General features: G+C 36.9%; 1 protein-coding gene across 1 annotated transcript in view; it reads right to left on the bottom strand.

The window, feature by feature from the left end:
* LOC139727535 (beta-arrestin-1-like) overlaps window positions 1-21,681 on the bottom strand; it is a 200,712-nt gene extending 179,031 nt beyond the window's left edge. Inside the window, exon 1 of the mRNA XM_071638509.1 lies at window positions 21,088-21,681. Coding sequence (XP_071494610.1) covers window positions 21,088-21,176 — 89 coding nt within the window. The 5' untranslated portion in view covers window positions 21,177-21,681. The remainder of the gene's footprint in view (window positions 1-21,087) is intronic.
* Window positions 21,682-23,104: the final 1,423 nt, after the last annotated feature.

The following is a 23,104-nucleotide window of genomic DNA, read 5'->3' as shown; positions in this document are numbered from 1 at the left end:
GAATTATCGTTTACGAGTCAAAATGGCCGCCCCCTGTGAGCCTGTCGATGCGTCTACGTCGTCTGCTCTGCCGAAACTTTTAAGATGCGTTATTATGCATGTAACATCGATGAAGTTTGAAAATTTCACGGCCATGACAAACCTAAGATAGACGAAACCTATTTTGTGTGCCAAAAAGTGGATCAAATTGAGTGGGGGAGACCGTGAAATCGCAGACCAGAACGAAGTGATTCAGCTCTGCTGCTCGGGGGACTGACTGCAACCTACGTAGGATTGTACAGGTTAGTTTACGTGCGTACAGTCGTAGCAGTCGACACTGCAGTGCAGTCTCTCTCATGTTATATGCGTAATGTTAATGACCATGATGACTACGTACAAGTACAACGTTAGCTATGTTATGAACGTTGCTTGTGTATGTTATAATGGGCGCTAATGCAGTAGCTTAGCCATTAGCGTGTCTGTTACATTTTAGATATATTATCTTGAATTTCACCTTGGCATGGCATAGCGCCGTTTATAATGTAGCCTAGATGTAATTTTACATGTTGTTCTATACAGCCCAGGTTAGGTTGATGTGGCTGATCGGTGATATTGTTTTGTAAAAATCTTGACACACAGGACTGGATAGAGTGGATTGAAAAAGGTCTAAACTGCATGTAAATTTATATTTTCATAATCGTGGCCATGGAGTATTAATATTAAAAATCCATCCTGTTTCTCTCACCCCGAAATTGGCGAATCCCCCCTCAAAACACACATTTAGCATCTCATTAAATTAACTTATTAATATTTGATATAAATAGGTCTAAAAACCAACAATGACAAGAACATAATTTCAACAATTAAACTCCCTAAAACATATGATTGCCATTATGTTGTGCCAAACTATAAAGCAGTGGGTGGTGGCGATAGTGAAAGGCCAAGGATTACTAGTATTAATGATGATAAGGCAGTTGTATTCATAATTATGATAATTGATATTGCATGTGATCAGGTGCTGAAAGCTGTAGATGTAATTTAAAATCAGTAATTGGACTGCAAGTACAAGTTGAAGTAGTTGATGATGACAATGATCATGAGGTGTTAATGATTACCTGGCATAGTACTAGGGCCTATTGGTAATTACAAGATTCAAATATTGGCAGTCAATAGTCTACCGTACATTTAATGATATATTGAGTGTAATGTTCAACCCCTCCCTCTAGCGTTTGGCCTTTTTTTCCCCCTAACAAAATCCAACGGCTAATCATTGCTGTTCATTTCTCCATTGTATTGAATAGGATTCCATGAAACGTGCTACAAGAGGTTTATAGATAGCAAACGCCTGAATCTCGCTAGGAAACGAAAGCTGAAGGAGGAGCCTGGTCCGTCAGCAGGAGCATCTGTTTCCTCCCCTAAGACGCTCACATCAAGATCAAGATTTTCTTCTGGAAGCTCTTCAGGTTCTGCTGTGTTGCCTGTATGCATCATTTGCAACAGAGTCAACCTGCTCATTACTTGCCAAGGGAAATAGGTTAATATGATTGATATTGAAGCATGAAAACATTGTCATGTTACTATAAGTTGTCCTTGATAAAATGGAGCAATATATATACACCACTGAAACATTCACACACATACACAAAGAACTTCAGTGCAAAGTTCAGAAACAACAGAATGTACTGTATATGCACCAGTTCTTTGGTCAATGTGATTGATATTCAAGAATTGACATCTTACCAAAGTTGTGCATGATAAAATGTCTTTGTAATACAGATTGCTTCCTGTATTTTGAATGCCAATGTTTATGCAACATGTTTTGACTCCTTGCCTCAGTATGTGATTGTTCGCCCTTTAGCAAACATTTCTGCCCACTATTATGATTTGATTAGGGTTGAATTATTCTAAGAACAAAGATGTTTTCCCAAGTGTGTTTTTTTTCATAAAACTGAATGACTACAATTAAAATTTGTTTCTCCCACTCTGGGAAAAAGAATATGTAAATATTATTAATACTGAAACAGAATGTTCATGTAGAAAGGTCAGTACAATGTAGGTGTGAGTACAAAATCACTTTGCTAAAACTAATACACACCAGCCAAATGAAAATTGTGCATAAGTTTAGTCAGGTTTGCACAGATCCTCTGATATTGGAAGTTAATTGCAATGTTATCATAATTTTTAATGCCAAACCTGTTTTATTCTCTCCAAGATTTTCAGGTACACATTGCCTCCAATACAGAATCCAACAGTTTTCACTCATGAATGGGTAAACTATAATTTTGCCTTTATTTTATATATTGGCATTTTTCAAAACTTTTACACCCTTTCAAGGATATTTGGACCATGGAATATTTCAGGAAATTTATTAAAACTAGAAAATTTGACTGATTATCATTTTGAGCTATCTTACATGAAAGGAGGTAGTGTCCCACCATGCTGTAACCTAATGATAGCAATGAAAACTTCAAGAAATTTTATGAAGATTAAATTTTCTAAAGTACTGTATAATATTTCATGAACAACGTGATTGCTATGTGATCTAAGTATATTAAAGCTTCTTAAGAAGAAGAAGAAGAAAAGAAAAACATGTTTACTGATAAACAATATGATCTGTTTAATAGTAATGTCTCATGTGTGTAAATGAGTTTGTACAATTTGTATGTGTGCGTGTGAGTGTATATAATATGTCAGCGTTTTTATGCACCTGTGTATGTGTAATGCACTGATCAATACATGTATTATATCATTGTGTGTGTTCATGTTTATGATCATCTTTTTTATGATGCTGATGTGATAAATGGCCAAGGCATGTAGAATAATATTTTAATACACTTGGGTATATTGAATCTTCATAACTATGTGTGTGCGTATGTGTGTGTGCATGTGAGGGTGTGTGTGTGTGTGTGTACAATAAGATTCTCCCACATGCACGCGGACACACACACAAACAAACGCACTGAATTTTTTCTCTTTTTTTTTGCCTTGAATGATTAGTCATTTGATTAATAACATGTCTTTGAACAGAATATAAGGCATTTGCCTTGACCTCTGAGGGTCAGTCAGTGCTCTCTCTCTTATGGTCTCGAACCACTTTGCTCTTGTCTTCCTTTGCATAGCCAGCATCAGGAAAAGCTGAAACATGAGATATAATGCAACTATTAAACCAAAACTTCACTTTTTTTTCTAGGTATATGGCTAAAAGCAGTGCTTTACAAATGTGTATACACTGTATGTATTTCAGCTTAGAAACACCATGGGAACTATACTGCGGCTAGCATCCCCATACGCATAACTGCGGCCAGCAGCCCCATACGCATAGCGTCATGGGGCTGTGAACTGTAGCATACAGGATCATGACGGAAGTTTTATCGTGGACAAATATCAACTTAAAATCGGGAAAAAATCTTCAATTTGAAGACTTATTAATAAATTTGAAGTATTGATAACAGAGTTCGTGCAAGGGTTGCTTCTGCAAATAGTTCCTTTCTGTTCAAATTGATGACTAAATGTGACTCGGTCGAGAGGAAACTGAGAGAACTACACTGAATTGACGGCCAGTGCATGCACACACAGACAGCTTAATATCCAGTCAATGGATTCGAAATTTGTACGCAAGTGATGTGTGCGCCTGCGCTGACCGTCAATTCAGCGTAGTTCTCCCAGTTTCCTCTCGACCGAGTCACATTTAGTCATCAATTTGAACAGAAAGGAACTATTTGCAGAAGCAAACCTTGCACGAACTCTGTTATCAATACTTCAAATTTATCAATAAGTCTTCAAATTGAAGATTTTTTTCCGATTTTAAGTTGATATTTGTCCGCGATAAAACTTCCGTCATGATCCTGTATGCTACAGTTCACAGCCCCATTACGATATGTGTATTGGGCTGCTGGTCGCAGTTTATAAAATATGGATTTTCGCAAAAACTACAGGATATTTCGAGGAGAACTTTTTACAGTATATTTAGGATGTACAAAACACCACATTTCCGCATTCAGAAAGTAGTGCCAGTGTTGCTGGAACGAAACCCATTTTCTAAGCCTCTTTTTCAGCTTCACCCCATGGCCTAACTGTACTTTTGTGGGTTTTTTTTACAATTTATGACTATAGGGTGGATGAATTACAGTAATACCATGACCAAGAATGCTATCGATCTGATCAAGGGAAGAAGCCTAAGATGTGATTGTAATTATATCAGAGGCAGACTCATTGTCTCTTGTATGCTTTGTCTATTAAAAAAGTGGGAAAAAAATCGAAACAAAACAAATCACAGGAGTATTAGAATATAATAAAAAGAGATCATTGTCTTGTAGTCAAAAGATTTTGAGTTTATCACCTTCTCCGGGAACTATTAAAATCAGTAGATAATATGTTGTGTACCATAGGTACTGGCAGTGTCCCTCCAGACCCATGTATATAAATGGTACTTTGTGATGCTGAAGGTGATAACATTGGCAGATAGCCCTTGTGCAGGACAGTGCAGGCAATAAAAAGGCTACATCTCCGATGAATAACTATCTTCTAATCTTTGTGTCACATCTATATTGCATCTCATAGCATGTAATTAACTAATCCTAATCGCAAAGCAGCCATGCGTTTGCAAAATTAAAGTTATCCCACAATGCAGTGTGGCATGTTGTACTATGGCCTCTTCAGATTTTATCAAGGCAGCCCATGATTATGATAATGATCACAATGATGAGCAGTTTAGTACTTAGTAGTTAGTAATACTGATAATAGAACCGATAAGAATTATCACTATGATATTAACAAATGACAGTAAAGATTATAATAGAAATGATAAAAAAGGTAATGATGATAAAATCTTAAAGATAATAAAATTCTGAGCAGTGAGTGGAAAATCCATGACAAATTAATGCTTTTGGAAAAAAACAGATGCCAAAATATTCAGAAAATCTATCATCAGAAGAAAAAAAAATTAATCTGGCATATGACTAAGACAGCAGGTTTACCAGTGGTTGCTTGGGCGACAAAATTTAACAAAGATTTTTTTTCTGCTACTGGGGGTGATAATTGGCATTAGAATACCAACTGTTACATTTATTGGTAAGTTAAAAGTAAAATGAGGTAGATACAATCCTATTTTACCCATCTGTACTACTGCTATAGTCAGCCATGGCCTGGTATCATAAGGGTTCACAGATTGGTTACCTAAGGCAGATCACCCTCCCACACAAAATCCCTAACAGCTGAGATAATCTTGTCCTGCACAGCTCTGCATATTTCGGTCACTAAGTGTTTGGTCACTGAGTGTTCATCCATCTCCAGTGACCATGACCTGTAGAACCACTCAATGACTGCCATTCCTTTTGAAAAGGGACTCTTAGTGCCAATATTGCCCCTCATCCCCCCCCCCCCCATACATCTACCCTTAAAGGGATTGTATAGTTTTGTTTAAGACCTAATTTCATGTTCCTAACAATTCTTCTTTTTTTTTTTTTTTTGGCAGATGAGGGGAAACCTCTAAAGAAATATGAACAAAGAACATGTAATTTCCAGAGGAATTTACCCTTTATTTGACGAAAATTGGTTTTGAAATGGCTGAGATATCGAAAACAGAGCAATCCTAATAAAAAGTGTGACCCACCTTTTATTACAATCGGTTTGTTTTACTTTGTTTTTAAATGTCTCAGCCATTCCAAAATTGATTTCCATCAAATACATTTTAAATTCCTCTTAGAATGGGCATGCTCTGTACCATTTCATAAGTGGTTTCTTGGTATCTCACAAAAAGTTAAAAGCCAAATCCTCAGCTCCACCAATACCATACTATTCCTTTAACCCTTAGATTGCCATAGGCTATCCCAAGTGACCACTGTCAGAGTATGGCGAGTCACTTGGGAGACAGACAAAGAGTTTGTGCAGAAACTCATTTCCATAACTCTCAATTCTAGTGTATAGGATTTCTCAACTAAACATCAATGAGTATGAATGAATAAATGTGTACAATGTTTTTATGCTCCTGAAAAAATCATGGTATTGTGTCATAATAATTTCAAATTGCTATGATAAAGTAAGCTAGGTTTGACTAGGTTTCAATCTCACAAAAATATTCTCTCCTTCACAGTTTCATCATTTGAGTCATAGATCATGGCTCAGATTATTCTCATGACTTTTTTTTTCTTACTCAAAAGTCAAGAAAAGACATTTTCCCTAAAGACTGCTTTTTAACCAGTTGAGGACAGGCTGATTTTGCTAAAACATGCATTTCCCATAGACACTTGCCTGAGTATACTCAGGACTAGTCCATAACGGGTTCAAACACTGTGATTTGCCCGCAGCTACATGCAAAGGTTATGTGGGTTAACCCATTGAGGACGAGTCCAAAGTATACTTGGACAGGTGTCAATGAGAAATGCATGTTGCAGCAAAATCAAACCGTCCTCAACGGGTTAAGGTCTCAAGAAGGTGTTCACATTTCAAACCTCAGCACCCTTGTAGAATCCTTATTTTACTCGGTGGACAACCATACTGAGAGACTATTGATTTATCACACCCCTGTTTCTGCAGGGGGAGGCGTCGGGAGCATTTAACTCCTTAGATCGGCACACACCCTTTCCCCCTGCCACAAACGCACCATTCTCCCAGTTGACAGGTCAGCCACTGACCGCATCCCTCCTGAGAGACAACACAGAGAAAGCATCCATTATGGCGGAGGAGGTCATACAACCAACCATCATCCTACCTGCCAGGATCCAATTACACAGCTCTGTCGGTGGAGCGCTTTGCCGACACAAACAGAGAGGGCAGGTGTGTGAGGGAAAATACGCACAAAAACCTATACTGCTATAATCAACATACATTCGTTGGTGCAGCAACAACATAAAATGAAAATATTGGCATAAATGATATTGGGTTCTGCCCAACATTAACAACCTTGTAGGAAGAGAGAGAGGTATACTCTATAAGAAATATACCAGAATATGTGCACAAATATTTAAACTAAGAAGCAGACATACCTACAAATATATTGATGATAGCAAGGTGAATGCAGAATAAATGACAGGATATATGTTTATCTAGATATCTGCATCCAAAGGTAGAGTAAGAGGGAGACAGAGGGAGAGACAGACAGACAGACTAACAGACAGACAGACTGACAGACAGGGAAAGAAAGAGGGAGAGACAGAGGAATTACATGTCCATTACATAGATAGAAAATCAATTTGGATAAAAAGCTTAGTTTCAATTTCTTGCCATATTCTTTGCACTCATGAGATTCCTGAGATCTGTGTTAGAGAGCAGTCATAACAATTCACTACATTCATTTACTGGAATGGTTGCTACTCTGTAAATCCCTCCCTTCAACTATTTGCATATGATGGGTAAAACCCTTATGGCAATCCTGAACATGAATCAGCCAAATCAGCCAAAAAACAAAACAAAAACAAAAAACAAAACACAAAAACAAAAAATCAGAATAAAGGAGACATTTAGATCATCATGTATTAAAGGTGTCTTTCACGCAACTAATCTTGCACAAACGTTAAGAACTTGTTTGATCCACCATGTGTTCGTGATAACATTCCAATTGCAAAACAAATGTATTGGAGTACAACTGCTGTAGCAATTTTAGCAGCCTACTCTCACTTGCTGCCTCATCTTAATTGCTAGCCATGGGTTGAGGGAGGGGGCAGTATGCTCTCAGCTGAACAGACATGGATAAACTGGTAACAAATTGTCTGAAGAGTGTTGGTGTTGATGCTCACACATCTATTTTAGTCTGTGAAGATGAAAAAGGGGGAAAAAAAACAGAAAAGTGCAGTGGAGAAGAGAATTGAGAATAACGAGAAAGGTGTTACGACATTTGCTGCACAGCGTGGGAGTGTAAGGAAAAACAAAAATCTGTGACTTATGAAAACAAGCTCTTTCATAACAAAAGACCAAACACACACACACACACACACACACATGCACACATAAAGAGAGAATTCACTTATATATCGTTACATAAACTTTTTGTCCCAACCTGGATAAACACCAATCAGTTCATGTAGCATGTGATGGCAATTTGGTTTAAAGGTAGGGGATACCTTTTACAGACCTCCCAAAATGCAGCAAAACATTAAATATGAACCTCAGGGGACTTGTTTAGGCCACTGCTGAGAAATTTGGAAGTCAACAGTTACCTACAATTTGAATAATGCACAAAACTCAACTACTCAGTAGTTCTGTGTGTCAGCCACACTTAAGCCTTTCTGTTGCAGTCTTCTGTATTTTTTATCTATAAACATAAATCTAAAAGTATAAGAGCCGATGTAATAACATATAGAGTGTGTGGCAAGAATGCATATAGAAATGTTTGTAAGTTTTGATGAACTTTCTTCACAAAATATACATGATGGACACACATGCGGTGCGTGGGTCTGCAAAGGTAGCCTAGTAATATACTGGAATTTACGGTGAGCCCCGAAAAAATTCAATTCAAAATCTAACGGTCAATAATAATGTACTAAATGTTACCTTCCACTTTCAATACTTTATGGGAGTTTCTAAAATGATACTCTCTTCAACATACCACTGTCTTTATACAACTCTTCATTTAAGGCATGCAAATGGGATTCCCTACCTTTAATACTGACTGACATGCTCAATACACTGGTGCTCACATTAATTTAGAAACTAGTCAACTTTTGGTAGGCTGGATGATGGGGCTTCGGATTCAAAGAGTATTCAACAGGTGATAAAGTGATGTCTAGAGACAGAGTGCAGTGAGTGAGAATGATTTTGTTGTATTACTGTGAAGAGACTTATATTGATTTATGATACCCCGATCATCACTCATCTGGCCAAATGAATATCAACATTTTTTTTTTGTCCTCAATTTGAGGGACTTTATTTAAAACAATCATTCAGAATCATGCATAAGTCAATAGAAGCATAAGCCAATTGTAGTCATAGTTCTATTTACATCAAATGAAAATTTTGTATATAACGGATTTTATCATCGATTTCTCGAATACTTCTTTTTTTAGAGATATCATTACAATATAACAAAAACTCATATTTGAATTCTTTTACAATAAAGGATGCAGTAAATTGCTGATTTCTGTATTCTTCCATGAGATATACCTTATAAATTGCATATTCCATGAAATTAATTATTGAGTTGATAAAGAAATAATCTTTCTCACAAATTTCATACCCGATTACTATGATTTTCTCATCTATGATGATATTTTTTCTTGAACATTCAAAAATTAGATCACTGGTCCTTGCCCAGATGTTTCTTATTCTCGGACAATATAACAAATTATGCATTAACGATTCATTTTCATATCAGAATTTACACTGTGCATTTGTGGTCACTTTCCATTTCAATAGATTATCCTTAAAAGGTACAATATTGTTTATCACTTTGAAATTAAACTGTTTTATCTTGTTGATCTTGTTGAATATCAACATGCATGCTATATATATTTCATAATGATATTGCTAAGTGCATTTTTTTCAGCTTACTTGGATACACCCACAAAAAAAAACACCTACCAAGCTTAGATTCTGCCAGTCAAAATGTGTCAATCATTGCTTAAGTACAAGTACATGTATGTCTGACAGAAGACATTGGAATGCACCTTTCCCTTGACTGAGCATAACTTGCATGTTTCCCTGCAACGTCTTTAGTTATCATATCTTAAACACGAAAGTGTGCAAGAATCTTGACAGAATCTTGGCTTAGAAGTTTGTTTGTTTGTTTGTTTGTTTGTTTGTTTGTTTGTTTGTTTGTTTGTTTGTTTGTCTGTTTGTCTGTTTGTTTGAGTGGGTGTATCAACTAATATGAAGAAAAATAGAAAACATATGGCACATGTTCAGATATTCACTTGGTCAAATAAGTGATGCTGAAGGTATCATGAATCAACATAGGTCAACACTCGTTTGCATTACACTGGTTCTTTAACATCTACAGAAGACAGTACGTGATGCTTGGCTACCAAGAAGTTATGCATCCATGTCACTCATGTCACTCATTCACTGTCTGTTTCCAGGGTTATTCCATTTGCTTACATGCAGTTTATACATCAATTCCTTACTTTAAAAATTTAAGAGCCAGTAATTTGTTTGCCCTCTGCTAAGTTATGATTTTGCATACATGTATTTGCATATATGCTGGGTAAGATGATACTGCATTTATGATTTTGCATACATGTGTTTGAATTTGCAGATGGTCACAACGATTGGGAGACCACTTCAAACAGCTCAGTGGTGCAACAGTGGTTTTAAGGGCTTTGGCAGTACATACCATGGTAAAAGGTAACGTGTCCAAATTACCATAGCAAATTCACTCATGCTGCAGATTAAGCAAATGTGAAGTCGTTTTTAGATATAAACATTATATAGATGATGACTGGCAGGGGAGGGAACATACCGAATGTTCCACCCGAAGGGTTTGAAATGCTATTGAGGGAGGTTATTTAAGTCCTGAGATGAAGTCGAGGGACTTATAGCCTCCCGAAATAGCATTTCAAACCCTGAGGGTGGAACATTTGGTACATGTTCCCGACAACAAAAGTCATCATCTGTTATATTATATGGGTTGGTCAAATCTGCCTTTTCACATTGTATGGAATAGGCAAATTTATCCTATCGATTGAGTGAAAAATATGATCGTTCAATCGTTTGGTATCATCTGTCACTTGTTACGTGAAAATGTTTTCCCGTGGGAGAACATTACAAAAATGTTCTCCCATGGGCGAACATAACCAATGTGCCCCCATCACGTGACTGTGTTTAGCCAATCACTAACCGGTATTTGACTAACCCATTGAATATAACTGTATGATATTATCCCTACAATATGCCTATCTAAAATTTAAGATATGTGACCGTGCACCTCAAAACGAACATAAAGTCGCACACACTGATTTCGCGTGAGGACTGAGAATAAGTGAAATGGGCCAACCTAGCCGAACTTGACTTATTCATATTTTCTGAAAGAGCGGGCCTTCTTTTACATTATGCTAAAATTTGGTATCATAAAACGGGCAGGAAGGTGTGTTTTTTAGCAGTTTATCTCAAACATTTTTGGAAGAATAGTGTGATTAGGTGTGTCTTTAGAATCCCTTTTTCATTTCTGAAAAACTTTGTCCACACTCTTCACTTTCAACTCTAATAACTTTTGAAAGCATGGTGCTACTGCTTTGAAAGTTGGCATAAATTATGGACAGAATGTGTTAATGAGGCATGCTTATTTTCAGTTCAATCAGATAATCCCTTCATTGTTGTTACTCTGGTGGTTTACTTCCTGTTTTTTGTCCCATTCATCGCACAGCCAGCACGGTTTGGTAAAGATTAAGCGCTTGAATAGACACAGTACTTCAGAGCCTCTTTTCTCAGTTCACACTTTTCCTGAGTTTGTGCTTTCTTTCCAATATTTAGATAGGTTAGGAGAGTCCATTTGATTTGAGTTATACATCATTTTAAAGCTTAAAGTCTGCTCTTTCAGAATATGGTCTTAACTAAAAATTCATTTCTGGCGACTTTTTGTTTGTTTTGAGGTGCAGGGTCACATATAAAAGAAGATCACATATATCAAGCAAAAAAGAATATATATATAGATATATATATATATATATATATATATATATATATATTTTGGCACTAGTTTCATGTCACATGAATTTCGCATAAATTGTCCACTCACTATTTTATTTCCACTTTACAGAATCACCATCACACACAGGCACATATGTGCAAGTAAATTTTTATAACGAAGTAGATATTTATAACAGAGTTCAACATTCAATGCATTTATTTGCAAAATGAATGAACAAAGAAATCAAAGAGTGAACAATCCTCATTTAGTTTTGATAACATGTCAGTACAGATCAGAAGGTCGTAGGTTCAAATCCTGCCCGGGGATGTATGCCCATTATTTCTTTTGTCATGGCTACTACTAAAACACTGACGAATTCAGCACTTATTTACGTCGATGTAGGGCAATTTGCTAATCAGTTGCAATAAAAACAACTCGATGGAAGAATTTCATGAATTTGAATAATGTCAGCACATAGTATGTAAATAATGAGGGTGTGTGTGCATCCTGACACACTTAATGCATCTGTGTGTGTGTGTGTCTGTCTGTGTCTGTGTGCTTGTTGCTGTCAGTACGTCAGTCTGCCACATTTTACCTTAAAAACCATTCTCAGTATTGAGCTTGGTCTTAATTCAAAATACCTACAATTTCAACCATCTGAGATTCAGAATTATCTGCTGAATCACAATACAATCTTGGTGTGAACATCAGTGTGGTTTATGCCTGAATTCATGTGAACAGATGCAGAAGGCATGCAGAAGGCAAATATTAGAACTGCAGGTATGGTAATTAGAGCTGGGGAAAAGTCACAAATGCTGCGGGGCACATAAACAAACACAGCTTACAACGGATATTGGACAGCTGCGTGAAATAGTGGCTGGTGCGGGTGAAAACTGCATAGGCCTAACATTTTGCACTGATCATTTATTTTGTGAATTCCCCTGATCGTCTGACATTTCCACAATCGAGAACACATCAGATTATTGCCTCTTGGATGAGAATGCAGCATACATTTTTTCCATGATAGAAAATTGCTCACAATGCTTCTTCAGAATAAATGACATTAGTTCTGCCTTCTGCTGCTGTGGTCCATTCTAAGATTTAACAAATTTTGTTATATACACAAATTTACAAAATTGCATTATGAAGTCCCAACTTAGGAGATATTACATTCACAAAATGTATAGTGAATACATCGTGAATACGTGTGAGTCATGAATACTGTGTGGAATGTAAACAAAGGCGGCATGTGTGGGTGTTGTAGGTGTGCAGAGCTGTGCCAATGACAGGTTGGTTTAAAGGTGAAGAGTTGTACATAGCAGGTGTTAAACTATGTCATTCCCACTGGCAGCCTATATGTAATAGATATATACTTAAAATATATTAAATATATATATATATATATATATATATATATATATATATATATATATATTAGAAATACATTAAGATATATTTATACATTTAGATATTTGGATATTTAGATATATTTAGACACATATTTAAATATCTATGTGTAAATTGTCAATTTTACACAAAAGGGCTTAAGAAGGTTAATGGGAGGGGAGTTTTAGTGGCATCCTGGTAGGGTCTATAGAGGCAGAAAGTGACTATCTACAACAGATAATGATAAGGTGAGTTACAGGGAAACACTAACACCTTATTTGTGCTCACTCCACCCAGTATTCTTCACACACTCTTCAAAATTGGTGGTATTAGCATGTATCAAGATATCAAGTCTAGCAGAACTGATGAAGACAAAAAAAAACTGGAGGGGGGGGGGGTGGGTGAGGGGCATAACCAAACTTGATTTGACTTATCATTCTTCCTCTTAAGAAGGATTACACCAACATTGCTCTTGCTATGCTGCAAAGACTACACAAACTTCATTATACCACCTTATGATGCTTATAATTGACCAGAAAAAGGGCCGAAAGATGCCGAGCCCTCGTGGTTTGCACTAGGTGACTAACAATAGTCTGTAAACAGTATCAACCACGAACACTTTGCCATACATCTGAATGAATGAATTGACCAGATAATCATAATGTACAGTACACTGAAATCTCGTGATGTTACCATATTTGCATGCATCTTCTGACACACACACATATATTAAGTTTAGAGAATATCTCAGAAAATACAAACATATGTACTTTTCATACACTGTATAATATATACGGGTATATGGGTATACATAATCATAAAGATTACAGCAGTCTATAAAATAAAATCAACAAAACAGGCCATCTTCACTAGGACATCAGTATTCATTGTGCAGTGGCCATGGTAATTATGTCGCCGAGATGAAATCCATGCAAGAACCACATCGCCATGGGAGATAACATGTGAGCTCTCAATCCTCTGTTCCTAGCGATACTATTTCTAGGGGTGCCTACTGCGGTGGATCTAAGGAAAAGGCCAGGAAATAATGCAGGATATTTGCCACATAAGAGGCATAAAAGCAATCCATATGGGGATGGACTATAGTCAAGCCCGACTCTAAGTAATATCCTTCTACAGGATGAATGTATAAATTATGTGGGGGGGGGGGGGTTTCTAATTTTTGGATGGACTACATATATTGTTCAACAGAAAAAAAAAAACGAGGTTAAATAATTGACTTTTGAAGGCACTAAATATCCTGATGAAGATGAGGAACAGAAATTGTATGATTTTAGGATTTTGATTTCTGATACACTATTATCATACAATAATAATTTGCCCAATTTAATAAAAAAAACTGCAATTGCATTGAAAACAAACAACACACCACATAGTTTTTGAGAAAATCCCTTTAAAAGTTTAACTGTAATGATGAGAAAAAATATATAAACAGGAGATTAGGCATGTAAACAATCACTGACACATTAATGATAATAACGTATAGTATATATGTGTGCACATAAAGACAAACTAGAGAACACAAATTTTTTGCAGATTCTTGTTTCACTTTGCTTTGTTTTGTGGGGTTTTTCCCCTGGTGTCATCTAAGGTAAAGTGCATATATTTCCATGTTTATGATTATTGAGCAACTACTGAGATTCTCTCTTATCATGATGTATGGTTCTATGTATAGACATCGCAAGATGGAAACATTCAAAATCATTACACCAACAAAATCGCACTAATCAGTCAATTTAAAAACTGTCAGTGGAATACAAAATCCACAATTATTCTCCCTTTCATTCCACAGGTGCCTGATCAATTTGGTCTGGTTTGGCTAAAATCACAATCTATTAGCTGAGGCCCAACCTCAAACGAGTGCTCCAGAAGAGAAGCGCAAAATATTCCAGACACGCTAATGTCGGCCGCATCATTTCTAATTCATTCATGTAGTAGACTGCCTGATGCACACAGTCTGCTGAAACTCTTGTGGGAATAATAACCAAACCATCTTTTGATTTCAAAGTACATCATTAGTGTGACACAATTTCCACATGCATATCTTTCTGGATAATTTCTTTGCACTTTACCATATAAAGTGTGCAAGTATGATCCTATAGCTTTAAGATGACACACAGGGGGGCAAAAAATACTATGGTGCAGTACAAGAACCCTGCCAATCACTTCTTTAAAAAAACAAAAAACAAAACAAAACTAAGAAAGAGCATAACAAACTTTAATCACTTCTTCTGCTCAAAACACTGTGTGCCATTTCAAATTCACTTTCAAATAAAACTGTATATAACTCAAATTATAAAGCCATAAGACAACATTTTTTACAACACTAACTTATTGCCAAATGTCTTTCACATGAGTCTGTTACCCCACTGCTGAGGTGGGTTGCATAATATGTTGAGAATACTGGACCAAAAAAAAAAAGTAAGATTCTTTTATTAACTTTCTAACGTCGTTTGAGAAACACTGCACAGGTCTATCTTCAACAGCTAGTAATGGAATACTCACCCTCCCAGTCCCAGAACTTGTGATCTAACAATAAATCACTCTTAATAGTTCCTCCTACCATTACCCAATCTTACAGCTTGTGATCTTTTCAGTCAGCACCCCAGTCCTCATCTGTGGAATAATCTTACCTTATGTAGAAAACAAATTGACTCAATAGAAAAATTCAAATCTAATGTTAAAAAGTTATCTGTTCGTTTGCTAGTCTCATGCCTTGTATGCAGCTGGTAATTGTTGCTATATGTCTGAACATTCTGAAACTGTACTTGTCTCCTCTTTCTCTTTATTCTCAACACTTAGAGACATTGTAGTGTGATAAGCGCTTTGTAAATAGTGTGAATCATTTATTATTACTAACTCTGCTTTCATTCCTATCCAAAAGGACAAACTACATGTAATTTACAATTGGTCAAACTGAACTACAATTAGTTTTAAATGCTCTTTAATTGGTCTTTGTTCATTTGAGTACATTATTAATGCCCTACAAGCTGAAAGAGATTTAGGGTCAAAATCATTCTATTAAGTAAAACTCTGCAGTGAGGTTTACTGACTCTGACAAGTATATAGCACTTCATAATATAGATATTAAAAGCTTATTCCATTTTAAGCAATTGACAAATTATTAATTTCAAGCTCATTTTTGCTCAGTTTTCACATTATCAATACCATAAAAAACTGGAAAGAAATCCTAACCAAGTCTTTTTACGAACTATCAAATGGTTTTAAAAGGATCACAACCATTTCAAATGCCATACTAAATGTCCTGCTCTTGAAATACAGATTTTGTTCAGTTTTTAAATCATTAATACCAAAAATAACTGGAAAGAAATCCTAACCAAGTCTTTTTACTGAACTATCAAATGGTTTTAAAAGGATCAAATCATTTCAAATGCAATTCTAAATGTACTGCTCTTGAAAAAGAAATGACAATATATTAAGAGGTTATCAATGTATGCAAACACAAGCATTTTATACAAAACACACACACACACACACACTATCTCTCCCTCTTTATCACCTCTCATACACACACAAGTATAAACACACACACATATTACATACTCTCTATCTATCTCTCTCCCTCTATCACCTCTCTTACACACACACACATATAATCTATTCCTCTCTCTCTCTCTCTCTACAATTGCTCTTTCCCTCTCTCTCCCTATATATGATCTCATTCATACATTCATTTATTTATTCATTCATCCATTAGTTCACTTGTTCATTCATTCACTGCCTGCAAACGATAACAAATTCAAATATGGACAAACTAGTTATCAGTGTCACTGGGCGGGTCAGACCTGTCAGAAAACTTCAAAACTACACTCTATGACTCACTTGTAGCTTTCACTTGTGGAAAAAAAAACCAAATTAGTCAGATATTGACTGAAAGGCATGAGGGCAATTCCTTACATCAAGTAGATACAGCCCCGTCTAAACTCCTCGAGGGTGCACGAACTGCCCATAAATTCTCGTCACAGTGATATAAACAATCAAAGATGCGGCGCATCCTCACCCAACGTAAAGTGGAGGAATGGTAAGATATGGGGGGGGGGGGCGTTGATGATGGACAGTTTTATACACATTCCACCCACGCATCTACATCTGCCGCTTGATGGGTACACGCATACTGTTTGTGCAAGCACAATATGAGTAGCAATAGAGCCCTGTTCTGTATCCCCCTCATACCTTTCCTTTGATTTACTTTTTTTCCCCAATAGTGCAAGTGGCACTTCATAGAAAAGAACAACGCATAATGCATGCATACACATAAATGCTGAAGGGAAAACAATGTTTTTATATATATATATCTGAACTCATTATTGTTGCAGGGTTTGTTTTTCTTTCTTTTTTCTCAAGGCTATTAAGCAATCACCCAAACACATGTTGAAAATTATAGGTTTTTTTTCACTGAAACTATTACTTTTTGTCATTAATTATTATGATTGAAATGACAGCATCTTTCACTATGATTTAGTATCATGCTTGGCGTACTCATCTATTCACAGATTTTCATTTATCATCGCGCATACACTACTGTACCTAGGAATACTTCTTATTGCTACACTTTATTTGAATGACAAATTCAAGGTCATTAAAACTGTACTAGATTTGCTAATGTCACATATCACTCTTTTTTTTAAACTACAAGTATTAAGACAAATGCACTTTACCAATCGTGACACAATACCTAAAATAATTTTCGTAAATATGTGCACTTCAGCCTCTGCGGGGTCTCTGAAGTTCAAGGTTGATGAGCTGAATGAAAATGATGGTTAGAGATTCATTTATACCTTGCATGATCTTTAATCTGAGAAAAAAATAAGACTGGTATATAATGCAGCAATACAAGGTAATTACTCTCGATACTGGCAATAATCTTTACTGCCGGAAAACTAAGAAATCCCATGACAGTGACGAAGACATGCATGGGTAGGAGAAATACATCTCAAAATTGGGAAACTTGATGGGCATATCACTTTCACAGGATTCTTATTCTTCATATTAGAAGCATTCATAATCATCAAATAAGTCAATAATTCAAAGAAATATCATGTGTATTAGAGCAGACTCATAAAGAAAATGTGACCCGCTACAACAAAATGATCCTAAAGTCGGGCGAGGTCGATTATTTGAAAATTGCATGACACAATTCCCTAATCTTTCTGCTTTAAATTGATATATAACACGTCTTATAAAAATAATCGGCTGCGGAGATATCGATGTTTAAATGAGAGCATGTCAAGACGTCTTGGAAATCACTGTTTCGAGAAAAGCGCCCTAAAAGTTCTCCTTGCGACGCAATCACAATCAAGAGACACGCAAGTCAGTATTCACCTCCGGACAATAGAAGTTAAGCCCTAGCAACCCCCGAAATGCTCATTCAAACACAGCGTCGGCGGTCTCCTCACCGACCAATCAGTGACCAGGATGTCAGGAGAAGCGGCTGGGCATAGCGCAACCCGCCCGCACGCACCAGTCAACTGGGCAGTGTGCGAGCTTCACGCTTCGGTTAGCGGCAAGCAGCAAACTGACCAATGAGATTACTCTGGTCGTTGTTAGGGGCGGAGCCTATGTGTGGCGCTCAATCCAAATGTGCGAACCAGTTTCTGCTTCGTTGAAACGCCAAAAAACATGGCCCAGAAAAACGCTATTTTTTGGTCTTTCCTTTCATCATTTTGCTTCAAAATTTCGACAGATGATAGAAGACATGTCAGACTCTAATAATATGTCAAATTCAGAAAATCGTAAGTTTTGACCAATTTTGATGCTCTAACTTCAAACTCGATTTTCACGGCTTCGTCCGTGCGCGACTTTAGGACCATTTTGTTGTAGCGGGTCACAAATGATCAGATGTACAAGGCCAATTGCAGCCAAAAATAAAATGCAAAAATAATCATATGCAGTCTCCTACAAAAATTGAAACATACCTGTCATAGTAGTGAGTTCCTTGCCTTTCATTAACATTGATAAGGGTTATTCTTGGTTATCTTGTGAAGAAGGAGGTAATGATTGAACATATTTCACCTTGAGGTACATTCTCTACCTATCTGTACTTTAAACGAGGGCACAAGCGTAATATCCAGTGATGTGATTTCTTTAACAGTTACAATTTAAACGTCCTGTTTACCTTTGGGAGCAGTGATTTAGAAAATGTTCAAGGTATCACATTTGATGCATATGTGTGGGTCTGTAGTAAATTACAAAACATCCTACCACATAAAATCTTGGCAATAAATCCTAAAATATAAGGAGATATCAGTATTTTTCTCAATAAACCAAAACTGTATACGGTTTAGTCTGGAAACAGTTTTATTATAACTATTGTTCACCTTTTGTGTATTCAAAATACTCAACATCGATTATTCGCATTCAAATTTTTACAGTGATTGTTTCTTTCCCTAACTCACATTTTAGAACTATGTTAAAGCACTAATTCTGGGTTTTTGTTTCATCTGCAAATGACATGAGTGAAATTACAGGGGCCATAATGCCCACATTGAGCCATTGGTGTGACTCAATGGTTTAATAAAGCTAGCAAACACATCAAATATTCTCTGATCTGTTATCCTCATGTCAGGATTTGTGCATGGATTTTAATTGTGATGACTTTGACGTTACGTGTGTTGCCTGATCGTAATGACTTTGCTTTATATGGTAATCTCTTTCTGACCATTTAGTAAGTTTTTGCGATGAAATATTTTCTGGTCTGTTTTTTTTTTTAATGTCAGGATTTGTTGCAGGTATTTTGATTCGGATAACTTAAGATTTTAAAAAATCTTGTGAGGTTGCAATGACTTGCTTGAAGTACTACTACTGCACTAACATTGCATGTATACACAACCCACTCACTCAGACAAGATGCAAAGTGTAAAATGTCGTGTCACTCTCCAAACTTCCATATAAATTTGGTGATAAACTATCACAAAAAAGAAAATGACACAAAATAATTTGCCCTGTCTTAATTATCATAACACAGTTGATCACAACCATTCCAAACAGCATGAATCAGGATCATAACTATACACCAAAGTCTGTACTGGTAACAACATGGCGCTGAAAACCACTCACAAATATTAGTTTGTAGTCTCTAAGTTATCACAAGCACATTTTTTTTTTTCTCTCTCTTGTTTTGTTAAAAGTGGTCTGACTTGATTGACAAGAGATTTGATTGTGAAAATTTAGTTTCAAAACAGATTTCCTGTCAAAACTCCACAGGCATTCAGGTTAACATTCTTTCACTCACAAATTGTTAAGTCAGAGGAAAGGATGGAAAAAACTTTGTTGTTGTTGTTGTTGTTGTTTTTATATGTTTTGTTTTGTTTTGTTTTTTTGCTGTTGGATGTCTTAGTCTACCAGTAAATATGGCAAATTGCTCCACTCTATTCCTTGCTTTCTTAATACATTTCAGTAATATATTCCCACATCAATATTGATATAAACAAATATGCAGGATACAGCTTCCGTTCTGTTCAGCTATAGCTGGTGTACCAAATCTCATAAAATGCGGAAGCTTTAATTCACACCACAGCCTTAAATTACAGTCATGTCAAATGTAGAGCTCTTGTTTATCTTCACACTTTTTTCTTTCACTCAAAATCCACTATAGAGCTTTGAATTCTTTTCTTTTTTTTAATGGTAGCTTTCCATGAAAATATAGTTACTTGTTACTTCGGTGGACTTGCAATGATGCAGCTCACTCTGACAAGGCAAAAAACAAGTCATGGCGCCAACACACACATCAATCACTCTTCAGTCTGCGGGCTTAAGGGAGGACATTTTTCCCTTGAGGAAGTCATCCTGAGTCGCGAAAAGTATGTATGCAATGTAATGACGACTTGAAACCGATGTGGAAGCACTTCTGAGAAAAACTTGAGAATAACTTGACACACAACTTTAACGAACTCTTCATAAAACACATTCTAAGTAGATTAAAACTGATTTTTTTTGAATGAGTTTTTTTAAAACAGGTTTTCTGCAAGTTATTTCACTTTGCATCATTATAGTTTCACCACATGGCTTCTATTTCACTGCTCTTTACTAAAATTTTTGAGGGGATAAAGCGAGAGTTTCCCTTTAAACGACTTAACAGAAACAACACTGTAGTCAGAAGACAACAAGCTGATTTGGCAACAACTTACCTCGTCCCTTGCTTTTTGCTGTCTGAGTTTGGTCCATTAGATTGATCCTGGTCCTGGAATGATGTGTTGGTCTCCCCTTCGGTTGCCATGACGACGGACTAGATGTCAGGTCCAGGTAATTCCCAAAATCTTGGATGAGGGTGTTGTCAGGGACGGCTTTGAGACTGAGGAGTCCTTTTCTGACAGTATGCTGCACACGCGCCGGAAAGTATCCTCAAGGGAACTGTATACGAGGACAGCTGGATAAATGGTGGGGCTTTTGAATGGGATATTTCTCCTCCCTGATCTGCAGCGCACACAGAGTTTGCTAATCAATTGCCGTACTGTATCCCGGACTCACATCCGAGACGTGATCCGTGATTCGTGTGCAAAGCTTACGACAACAGGCTGTATGTGCTGTGATACTGTGGGCAGCGACGCAATCTCGAAGCAGCAGGCAGGCAGGGATGAGGGGAAGATGATTCTGCCCCTGACACGAGTGTACAAACACGCCGGACGGCTGATTGGTCTGGGAGACATAAACAATACCCCGTCAGACCGGAATGGACGTTCTGCAGAGTAGAGTCTCTCTCCTCTTCTCAGCTGAGCCGATTTCACTCTGGATGTTGCAGCGCTCGGGAATGGGAGGGAAGGGGGCTCGCTCGTTTGCTCAGCTTTAGACTCTGATGAACAGCACCGCACAGTCAGTTATCCTCCGCAGCCAGATGCACAATTTGAAGTGGTGTGTCCAGCAACTCTCACACATACACACACACACACACACAGAGACAAACACAAAGCTGTCTGCATTTAATGTTGCTCAGCCAAGACACACACACACAGCTGGGCTCTTCGAGCAATGCCGTGGGTATGAGGTGAAAAAGGCTCCTTTTCCTACTTCTGTCACCCCGACTGAGATAGATGCTCTCGGGCAGGGTAAAAAATCCTCCTTAGTCGGGTGTGGTAGGTAACCTAGATGCCCCCGCTAGTGAGATGAGGGTACACCTCAGAGGTCTAGTAAAGAAAAAGAGATAAACGTAAAAGGCTGGAGATTAAGCGCGGCATTTATCATCATGTCGGGGGGGGGGTTATCTCTGTCCAATTACATAAATCTCAAAAAATATATATTCTTGACACAAAGTGCATGCCGTCCAATTAAATACAGAGTTGAGAGAAATTATGCCAGTGAGGTTTTGATTGCATAATCCTTCCACATAGCAAAGTGCCACGATAAACAAGTTTCGTAATGCATTCAACTGCAGAGATGCTTCTTTACTGGCTAAAACATACAATAAACAATCAAATAAGACGATTTATACAAAATGTGCTTTCACTTCCTTTTACATCTGTCTGTCCATATATTTCCGACATTCAAATACGGTATTTTCTCTACATTGTCTGAAAAGATCATCATATCTTATTCCACCTTTAAATATCAACAGATCAAGCTGTAAGAGAAGGAAAAAAATACTTCCAAATTACTTCCATTGCGTTGAATGCTGAACACGATGTTAAGCAATCAGCGTAGTTTGTGTTTGAGCAAAGACATTACACACTTCGCCTAAAAATGGCCAAATCTAACAGTTGATATCTAAAGAATCAAAATTTGCTTTCAAAACTGCCATATTAATGAATGTCATGTCATCAGCAAAGATACGTGTATGCTGCCCTCTGTGATTTTTTGTATGATTCAGATAAACAGAAAAAACAATTCACACTTGCCTAAACAAGCAAGTCAACTCCTCTCCTAAACTCCTGCACTTTCTTTTTCCTCCTATAATTTCACTGACTTTATAGATAATGTGAATATATATCACTTTATTTCAGATTAGATGACTATGTCGCCATTGCCAATGATTTGTAGTTTATATTTGCATTCATGCTTCAAAGATATGTTTACAAGGTTTAGCAGCATGCATTGGCACTTTCTCATACATCCAAAAACGTCTTACTTACTGTAAAATGAGGAATGTTCACATGCATTTTAATTTTGCAATTTTTGCGAGAGCCAAGATTTGCAAAATTAAAATGCATGTGG

This window comes from Diadema antillarum, unplaced genomic scaffold (assembly GCF_040938485.1).
Source record: "Diadema antillarum isolate AM-2024a unplaced genomic scaffold, OU_Dant_1.0 seq00000135_RagTag, whole genome shotgun sequence".
In the NCBI taxonomy this organism is placed as follows: Eukaryota; Metazoa; Echinodermata; class Echinoidea; order Diadematoida; family Diadematidae; genus Diadema; species Diadema antillarum.
This window is presented reverse-complemented; position numbering and strand designations above follow the sequence as displayed.